The sequence below is a fragment of the Bison bison genome, unplaced genomic scaffold (genome assembly GCF_000754665.1).
Source record: "Bison bison bison isolate TAMUID 2011002044 unplaced genomic scaffold, Bison_UMD1.0 scf7180017864327, whole genome shotgun sequence".
Lineage (NCBI taxonomy): Eukaryota > Metazoa > Chordata > Mammalia > Artiodactyla > Bovidae > Bison > Bison bison.
In genome coordinates this window covers 740,093-750,617 of record NW_011494899.1, presented here as the reverse complement: position 1 = coordinate 750,617, position 10,525 = coordinate 740,093, and the positions used below count along the sequence as shown (strand labels likewise).

At 43.7% G+C, this 10,525-nt stretch overlaps 1 protein-coding gene across 3 annotated transcripts in view; it reads right to left on the bottom strand.

Annotated features, from left to right (window-relative positions):
* LARGE (like-glycosyltransferase) overlaps positions 1–10,525 on the bottom strand; it is a 619,028-nt gene that overhangs the window by 457,349 nt on the left and 151,154 nt on the right. For all 3 annotated transcript variants that reach the window (XM_010853352.1, XM_010853354.1, XM_010853353.1), the window contains exon 2: positions 5,791–5,978. In XM_010853352.1, the coding sequence (XP_010851654.1) occupies positions 5,791–5,896 (106 nt within the window). In that variant the 5' untranslated portion in view covers positions 5,897–5,978. The remainder of the gene's footprint in view (positions 1–5,790; positions 5,979–10,525) is intronic.

Sequence of the window (10,525 nt, the reverse complement as noted above, 5' to 3'; positions counted from 1 at the left end):
GGTTGGGGCAACTGCCTGATGTGTGCTTTGGTTGTGTCCGACTCTTTGCCACCCTATGCACAGTCGTTTGCCGGGCTCCTCTGTCCATGGGATTCTCCAGGCAAGAATATTGGAGTGGGTTGCCTTGCCCTCCTCCAGGGGATCATCCCAACTCAGGAATCAAACCATGTCTCTAGATCTCTTCCACTGGCAGGCAGGTTCTTTACCACTAGCGCCACCACACTCCAGAGCAAATCACAGTAAGACTTTTTCCTCCTCCTGTCCTATTTCCCATTAACTGGAGAAGATTCTGGTCATTTCCAACTCATTCACTCACATCTGATGCTTAGAATCATAGACATGTAAAATGTTGTGCCCCAATAGGGGAGCTTCACTTTTATAACATCATTTCAAGCAGAAGGGGAAGAGAAGCATGATTATGCCCCAAATTACCAGCTACTCTGAGTTGACTTTATAGTCTGAGACCCTGACTCCCTCCCTTGCTCTCTCAATATATCATGATGTTGTGTGTAATCTGACTCCAAAATCATATTCTATCTAAAAGCATCCACATCTCTGGAAGAGTTCTAGGCTCTGCTCTCAGGAGATCATCCATCGAAATTAGACAGGGTTGAGAAATAAATAAACCCACATAAACTCCGAATTCAGGCAGCAACTCTGTCCCTTATTTATGGTTCCACTTGCCTCGAGACAGAAAACTCAAGGGTGTCAATAAATGGATTTCAAAGTTGTTATGTTTAACTACAGAGAAAAGAATGTCTCTGCAGGCCCTTTTGGAAGTGTACTGATGCCTGCGGCAACTGGCAGGAACTCCAAGGAGGAAATTTTTGTTTCTGAATAAACATTCAGGCTTTTCTAGAGTCTCAGGATCTCTGGGTTAGGACCAGGCAGGCAGTTCCCCCTGTGCAACTGCCTTGATGATCACCCTTCTGTCTGCACACCTCTCATCTCTCCCTCCCAGGGCTCCTTCCCTCTCATCCCAGCACTGGACAGAATGACCCTTATTATGATGATCTTGATATCTGGCTCCCTGCCACATCCCTCCATAGATTCAGGGACTGTCAGAGTAAGCCCAATCTCTATTTCAGATGGTGGCCATTTGATTGTTTGCTGAAGCTGGTCATATACACCTGGAGCCTCTCTTTCTCCAGGGTAAATAGCCCCATTCTTTCCACTATTTCGTACAAAATAAAGTTCGAAATGGCACTGTCATTCACCTAGATTCTTCTAAATGTGCTGACTTATCTAGATTGCTCTCAAAGTGTAGCATCCAGAAATAAATGCAGTGGCCCGGCTATGGACTAACTGATACCTGGTAAAACAAATGTGTCACCTTCATCCTCCTAGCTAGAAAGTTGAAGTGTCAGTCGTTCAATCATGTCTGACTCTTTGCGACCCCATGGACTATAACCCGCCAGGCTCCTCTGTCCATTGAATTCTCTAGGCAAGAGTACTGGAGTGGATTGCCATTCCCTTCTCCAGGGGATATTCCCGACTCAGGGATCAAACCTAGGTCTTGCTTCTGTTAATGTATCTGGATCAGTCAGTTCAGTTGTTCAGTCATGTCCGACTCTTTGTGACCCCATGGACTGCAGCATGCCAGGCCTCCCTGTCCATCACCAACTCCCAGAACTTACTCAAACTCATGTCCATTGAGTCAGTGATGCCATCCAACCATCTCATCCTCTGTTTTCCCCTTCCCAGCATCAGGGTCTTTTCAAATGAGTCAGCTCTTCGCATCAGGTGGCCAAAGTATTGGAGTTTCAGCTTCAGCATCAGTCCTTCCAATGAATGTTCAGGCCTGATTTCCTTCAGGATGGATTGGTTGGATCTCCTTGCAGTGCAAGGGACTCTCAAGAGTCTTCTCCAACGCCACAGTTCAAAAGCATCAATTCTTTGGTGCTCCGCTTTCTTTATGGTCCAAATCTCACATCCATACATGATGACTGGAAAAATCATAGCCTTGACTAGATGGACCTTTGTTGGCAAAGTAATGTCTCTGCTTTTTAATATGCTGTCTAGGTTGGTCATAACTTTCCTTCCAAGGAGTAAGCGTCTTTTAATTTCATGGCTGCAGTCACCATCTGCAGTGATTTTGGGCCCCCCCCCCAAATAAAGTCTGCCACTGTTTCCATTGATTGCCCATCTATTTGCCATCAAGTGATGGGACCAGATGTCATGATCTTAGTTTTCTGAATGTTGAGTTTTAAGCCAGCTTTTTCACTCTCTTCTTTCACTTTCATCAAGAGGCTCTTTAGTCCTTCTTCACTTTCTGCCATAAGGGTGGTGTCATCTGCTTATCTGAGGTTATTGATATTTCTCCAGGCAATCTTGATTCCAGCTTGTGCTTCATCCAGCCCAGTGTTTCTCATGATGTACTCTGCATATAAGTTAAATAAGCACGGTGACAATATACAGCCTTGATGTACTCCTTTTTCTATTTGGAGCCAGTCTGTTGTTCCATGTCCAGTTCTAACTGTTGCTTCCTGACCTGTATACAGGTTTCTCAAGAGGCAGGTCAGGTGGTCTGGTATTCCCATCTCTTTCAGAATTTTCCACAGTTTGTTATGACCCACACAGTCAAAGGCTTTGGCATAGTCAAGAAAGAAGAAGTAGATGTTTTTCTGGAACTCTCTTGCTTTTTTGATGATCCAGCAGATGTTGGCAATTTGATCTCTGGTTCCTCTGCCTTTTCTAAAACCAGCTTGAACATCTGGAAGTTCACGGTTCATGTATTGTTGAAGCCTGGCTTGGAGAATTTTGAGCATTACTTTACTAGCGTGTGAGATGAGTGCAACTGTGTGATAGTTTGAGCATTCTTTGGCATTGCTTTTCTTTGGGACTGGAATGAAAACTGCCCTTTTCCAGTCCTGTGGCCACTGCTGAGTTTTCCAAATTTGCTGGCATTTTGAATGCAACTTTCACAGCATCATCTTTTAGGATTTGAAATAGTTCAACTGGAAGTCCATCATTTCCACTAGCTTCGTTTGTAGTGATGCTTTCTAAGGCCCACTTGACTTCACATTTCAGGAGGTCTGGCTCTAGGTGAGTGGTCACACCATCATGATTATCTGGGTCATGAAGATCTTTTCTGTATCTGGATCATCCAACCCCTATTTAATGCAATCTATCTGCCAGTCTAATAAAAGTCCATGGGCACAGTCACTCCATCAGCCAGAGCTGGACTAGAGAGCATGATGCTGGAAAGAGACCTTCAAGTTGATATCAACCCATCACTAAGCACAGCCAGATCTGAGTTCTCCACAACCCAGACCAACTTCTAGTTTCCTCTCTTTGGGGAATTGCACCATGTACCCTTAGGGACCACCCTTCCCCAGTCTCACTTCACATGCTTCAGGGAACTCTGGTCTAGAAATAGCCACAGAGCTCAGAGATGCCCTCGTTCGCCTCCCCCAACCACAGTAATTGCTCTCCAGACCAAGAGGGACCAGCAGTAATCTAACCAGAGGTGATGCTGGAGAATTATGGGGGAGGAATCCCCCTCTTTCTACAAGGGACTGGTGAGAATAAATTGTTGGCCAAAGTTTTCACCGGAGAGGAAAAGCTATCCTGAAAAGAACTACAGCAGAGAAAAGTAGAGCAAAACAAAGTAGGGAGACAGAGCTACAAAAATATCATTGGAGCCCCTGGATCCAACCCTACCTGAAGCCGAATTTTTCCTTTGAACTTATTAGTTTCAGTAGTCACCAAATTCCCTCTTTGCCAAAATCATCTGGAGTTGGGTTTCTACAAATGAGCAGAAATCAAAATTGTACAGCTTCCCTCACACATCCAGAAAGGTCATGTGACACCTTGCAGGTTCCTGTTTTCCCACCCAAAGTCTCCCCTCACTGAAGCCCAGTCCACAACATGGAATTGCAGTTAAAACCTCCTGCTCTCAAGTCCAATCAGCCCAGGCCCCATCTTGACTGGCTTTGGGTCCCTGGGCATATCACCACAGCTGATCTTCCTAGACCTCCTCATTGGAACCCACCACACAGGATTATTGTGAAGGAGGAGTTAATATGCATTAAATCCTCACAACAACGCCAGGCATGTAGAAATGCTTAGAATATTACAGTGTATGTTGTTGTCATTATCATTATTGCTGCTATACCAGTGCTATACTCTTATACCAGTCTAGTCATCCTGTCAAAGTCAACGTTTCAATGTGTTAAACCTGTACCGGCACTAATGTTCTTGGCTTTCTTTCACAGGGTTTCTGCCATCATCCCTGGAGAATGCTTCCTTCTTCTTTTTTCTACTGCCAATACCAACTCACCATCCTCCCTCTGATCTCTTTACCAAAACTTAACCATCCACGGCCATGGCATAATCTGTTACCCACAGCCAGGGCATAATCCACTCTATCTAGATGCTTAGGTGAAGGCTCTATCTGCCACTCCAAGGAGGTCTGGGGACAGGAAAGGGACAGGGGTGTGGTATTAGGCCCTTCCCTGACCTGAAGGGAAGAGTTTAAGCTCATTGATATTCAGCCAAGCAAATTCAGGGCAAGTCTCAGAAAGTGAAGTGGAACTCCTAATTAAAAGGTAGCCTTGAGCTGTCAATACAATTATGCATAAAGGAAATGTTTAAAAACACTGTAGTGACTTTCTGGAGACAGATTTTCACTGGAGATGTGTGTGTGTGCGTGTGTGTGTGTGTGTGTGTGTATATATATATATATATATATTTTTTTTTTTAAGTCAAGTTTGGGGGTAAATATAAAGAAAGTAGGCTCTTCAATACTTCCATTCCTTCCCTTCCTGAAGCTTAGAAAAGCATCTCTGATACGCAGAGCGTCGCATTACATTAGAAACTCCTGGCTAGAAGGATGGTGCGTGCATCTCTTCTATGGATTTCAGGAAAGTGGCAGGGAGGAGTGTTTGTTGTTTGCTCAGGAAGGGCATCTCCTTCGCTGAACCTCTGTACTCAGCCCATCAGCATCACCACTCATCTTCTACAATCAGCCCACCTGATGGCTCTGACCACCCTATCTCCCAGCCCTGTGAGCTTGCCTCATCTTAAGGAGTTAACAGGTACAGCAATGTATAGCAATCACGTGTTAACCTATCTCCTCCATGACACTCTGAAGGTTCAAATCTGTTTTCACCAGATTCCCAGCACCTAGTTTAGCACAGATGTTAAACAGTTGCAAAATGTTGGCTGAACAGATAAGTGAATGAATAGATGGAAGAATGCATGAAACATTTGACTCCATAAACTGCATGAAGTAATCCCTGCAGGACCCAACCTTTTCCCCATTATCAACACAGCGATCAGCCTACAAGGCTGGTATCTGACATTTGTGTAACCTCCACTATACTGCTGCATCCAGAGGCACCTTATTTTTATCTTTGTATTTACCTTTTTCTCCTCCCATCACTGACTCCCTCCAGTTTCCTGTGTATGTGCATGCTAAGCAGCTTTAGTCATGTCTGACTCTTTGCAACCCTATGGACTGTAGCCCACCAGGCTCCTCTGTCCATGGGATTTTCCAGGCATGGAGGAGGTTGCCATGCCCTCCTCCAGGGGATCTTCCTAACCCAGGAAAACGAAGCCATGTCTCTTATGTCTCCTGCATTGGCAGATGGGTTCTTTACCACTAGCACCACCTGGGAAGACCCAAACCTATACAAATCTTTCCCTGTGATGGGGCACCAATATTCCACTGTTCAAAAGAATGAGAAGTTGGGATTAGAAGACTTGGAGCTTGTTCCGAGGACTCCAGGGCAGCCAGTGTTCCTTCTTCCCTCCACCCCTCTCCCTGTGGAAAAGCTTCCTTCTTACCTTCAAAGCTTCCGGCAAACAGGTAAAGCCAGGTGATGGCTGGGATGCAGAGCAGAGTCAACGAAGCAGCCAGGAATTTCCGTCTCCCTCTGCAGACCCCCAGCATCCTCTCAGAAGTGGCAGTCCCTAATCCCAGCGCCGTGTCTCTGCCCCGAGCGTGGCGTCCTCAGCCTCCCTCATAATACTTTCTGGAAGGAAGAGCAAAGAGGAAGGGCTGAGTTCTTAGCATTGTCAATGGATGCAAATTGCAAAAGAGAAACATCCTGCAGATCCTGAGAGTGGTTCAGCTCATCTACAACTTCATCCCAAGAGATGATGCTGTAGTCTTGCAGTCTACCCAAACTGCAAGAGTTCTTTTTTTTTCTTTCCCTTGTTGTTTTTAATTAATTTATTTTTTAATTGAAGGATAATTGCTTTACAGAATTTTTTTGTTTTCTGTCAAATCTCAAAAAGAGTTCTTTACAAAATAAACAAATGCAGGATGAAATGAACTGTAACAGACACCCCCCACTTTGTTTCTCTCTCTCTCTCATGCATATATACACAGACAAGTACACAGGTGAGTTTTGAAGCCTGGACTAACACTTATTAAAAAGAGTACCTAGTAAACATCTTGTAAGTACCAAGCACTAAACAAGGGCTGCATTTTCAAAATTGACCAAAACAAGGGCTGGCTCTAAAAGCACAGTCTAACAAGAAAGACCAACATCAGGAACCCCAAGAATGTGATGACTGGGATTTTTTTTTTTAATTTAAATTTATTTATTTTAATTAGAGGTTAATTACTTTACAATATTGTATTGGTTTTGCCATACATCAACATGAATCCACCACAGGTGTACACGTTCCCCATCTTGAACCCCCCTTCCACCTCCCTCCCCATACCATCCCTCTGGGTCATCCCAGTGCACCAGCCCCAAGCATCCTGTATCCTGCATCAAACCTGGACTGGCGATTTGTTTCTTATATGATATTATACATGTTTCAATGCCATTCTTTCACAAACCAGTGAAGCTGATCCATCTGTGTTTGGTCAAGAAGGCAGAACAGTCCCCATGTTCCAGCAGAGAGAGATGCAGAAGGCCCATCAGGCTGATGAACAACACACTCAAGGGAAAGGAGACTGGAGAGGCCCCAAGATCATGGTCGGGAGGCTGCACCTCAGTCACTGTGGAAAACCTAGAAACATTCCACAGAGGCTGTCTTTACAGTTTTACCCCTTTCACAGGGAAGATGTCCAGAAAAGCATGAAACAATTCAAACAGGAACAGATTGGAGAGGAGAAGACAGACAACCTACAACCAGCTTGCAGAGGGACACGCAGAAGGCTGGTAGAGAGAGGACCAAAGAAGAGGCAGAAGGTCAATTCAGATGGACTAGAGGGCCCAGGATCTTTCACCCAAGTACTTGACCAGGAAGGGACATGACTTATTTAAAAAAAATGTAAAAACCAGCAGGTCATACAGTCTCATCTCCTCCCAAGTCCTAACACGGACATCACATACTGGCTGAAAGTGAAAAGTCCACATGGACACAGGGCGGACAGGCACAAAAGCCTGCAGATTCCTAAGGAAGGTATGGCCATGGAAGAACTGATTTGAATGTTCCCTTAGATGTATCCCTTAAACCCTAAGGGACAAAGGTCCGGTTGAAGTGTCTCCTTCCCCACCACCCTTGGTGCTTTCAGAAGGCAGGTGCCCCCTCCGACTCACCTCATATTCACTAAGACTTAGCCTACTGCCTGTCACCTGCAGGGCTTGCTGATTGTCTGTTGAACAAATAAACAAAATTGGATCCTAACCAAAGGTGACCCTCTCAAGCTTCAGGAGTCTTTGTTAGCCAAGTTGTTGGCAATGAACACCTAATGGAGTCAATCTCAGCTGTTAAGGCCAAGCTTTCTTCTGCAACCACTCTGATGGGATTTCCTGAATGGCTCTTTCTAAAAACAGATCAAAGACCACAGGGCTAGAGGGTGTGGATGAGGAAGTAAAACCTGAAAAAGCAAAATCTCTTTAAACAAGGAGAATGTTGACTTGAGAAGTCCCTCTTAGGGAAGTTTTACATTCTGAAGCACAGGAAACAAACCCTACATACAGACTGCTAGTCATTAAGAAGGAGGATGGCATATATGCTGAGGATCTCTCAGGGAGAGGGAGTGTTGGCAGAGGCTATGCAATTAGAAACATCTGGATGCAAATCTGGGTGCCACACCTGAAGAGCTGTGACCTTAGCAAGTCCCACTTCTCTGTGCATCGTGTGCTAAGTCACTTTAGTCATGTTCGACTCTTTCTGACCCTATGAACTATAGCCATCAGGCTCCTCTGGCCATGGGATTGATTCTCCAGGCAAGAATACTGGGGTGGGTTGCCATGCCCTCCTCTAGGGGATCTACCTGACCCAGGGATCAAATCTGTGTCTCTAACGTCTCCTGAATTAGCAGGCAGATTCTTCACCATTAGAGCCACGGGGGAAGCCCCCTCTTCTCTGGGGATGCTTCATTTTTTTCCTCTCTAAGATAAGCAACGTCTTCTGTCAAGGAGGGTGGTTATGAGTCTTAAATGAGAATGCTCTAGAATAAGTGACTAGCAAAGTGATCAAGCACCTGGCAGAGGTGACCCTAACCCCCTTCCAAAATGCCAAAAAGCAGCCTTACTTCTATTATTATCCCTTCACCGGCCACTCTCCCCCACCCCCAAAGAGCTTAGTTTAAAAAAATAGATCTCAATCAATAGGTCTTGCCTGACATTCCACAGGGGTGTTTTAAACCTGAAAGACCTGCCTACTCAATTCTCCTTCAGGTGGGTGTCTTGTTTAGTTGCTCAGTCATGTCCAACTCTTTTGCGACCCCCTGCACTGCAGCCTGCCAGGCTCCTCTGTCCATGGGATTTCTCTGGCAAGAATACTGGAGTGGGTTGCCATTTCCTTCTCCAGGGGATCTTCCTGACCCAGGGATCGAACCCACGTCTCCTGCATCAGCAGGCGGATTCTTTACCACTGAGCCACCAGGGAAGTCCCCTTCAGGTGATACCATTATATTCAAATCACTTGTTTCTTTTTCTACAGTTCACTTAAGGTAAAGAAAACCAACAGTAAATAGCACTTCTTATCTGTCAAACACTTTCCTATGTTTTTTACCTGTTTAACTCTTAAAATAACCTGAGGTAGGTATTAATACTATTTTTCCTCCCCATTTTATGGATGAGAATACTAAAATCCAGAAAGATGAATTAACTCACCAAAGGTTACACACATCTGGGGCAGAGACACCTCAAGCTTTGCTCTCCTTAAATAATTCATTCTATCAACTCTGCCGGGGGGCATGTTCTTTCTGACCAAACCTAAATCCTTCATCTTGAATCTTATGATTATTTTCTTTCCCAGGGTCAAACCTATCACCATTGTTTGCTCCCATTGCACACACACACACACACACACACAAAAAGTTAAATAGACAAAAATATAATTGGAAAGCTATAGAAAAGTTGATACTTAGGGAAAAGATGGAACATATATGGAGCGGAACTCAAGTGGCATTAATATTTAAATAACATTTTTTAAGACTCTTTATAACACTTATTTTCGTCCTCTCCTCTCTCCATCTGCAGAAGTTAATTTCAACTGGCACAATTTGTACAAAGTTTTAGAACCAAGTCTAGGGTGGTTTGCATTTTATGATAACACTGGCATCTGAAATTAAACCCAGCAGGTAAAAAATATTCCTTCATGAATTTGACTTTTAAATGACACCTCTGTGCACTAAAAACACATTTTAAAGAAAAATCTCAATTTATATCAGAGGTTCCTCCAGGAAGTTAATACTGGAATCAACACAAGAAGAAGAAAGGAAGAGAAAAAACAGAGGTGGGCTGCAAATTACATCCCAAGCATATGCAAATATTCATGTATTAACTAGAAAACCAGTCTCTAAACTGTTCTTGCCTGGGGGAAGGGAGAAGGCCTCACTTATTAACCCAGGTGTCTAAGAGTCATCTTTAAATACCCCTCTCTCAAATCCAAATCCAATCTCTTGGCCAACACTCCTCCTAAGTATCTACTCCATTTGTCTTCTCCCATCTATCTTAACCAATTAAATTCAAATCTACAAAATACACTGTATGTGCCAGAAAAATGATCATGATCTGTTTAGCCACAAAAGTAGGATTCAAAGTTGAACATTAAATGTGATTGCAAGTATCCTTCATCCAATGTGATAAACTGTTTATAAATGTATAAATACTATCATAGCTATAGATATGAAAAAGGTATGTGTTGGAAGTTATCGCTGGGTATAGCATATGGGTAATTTCAACAAATACGAACACATATTTTTCCTAAATAGTATATAAGGAGCATGCATTGCTTTTATCATTTAAAAATATTTAAAAACTTAAATCACCATGACTTCTTGTTGTATTGCTTGTGATTCGAAATACCTCTGTGCTGACAGTGTAGTATGTATGTGTTACTCCTTCTTTGCATGCTAGGGGCAGTCAGTTAACATCTGTAGGATGCCAGTTGGGAATATACCCTCCATGGTTGGCTGGTTACCACTCAAAAGACCAGCCAGAGGTTTACATTCCAAACACTGCTGTGTTCAGCCATCTCTCATCAGCACAGGGGCTGTCCTTTCATTAGCATCAGATATTAGAAATGATTCTTCATGGGTGTTCAAGATGTGCAGATTTTCCAGAAACACTGCACATGAAGAGGGAATAAAAATCTAAGTAACCTTCAA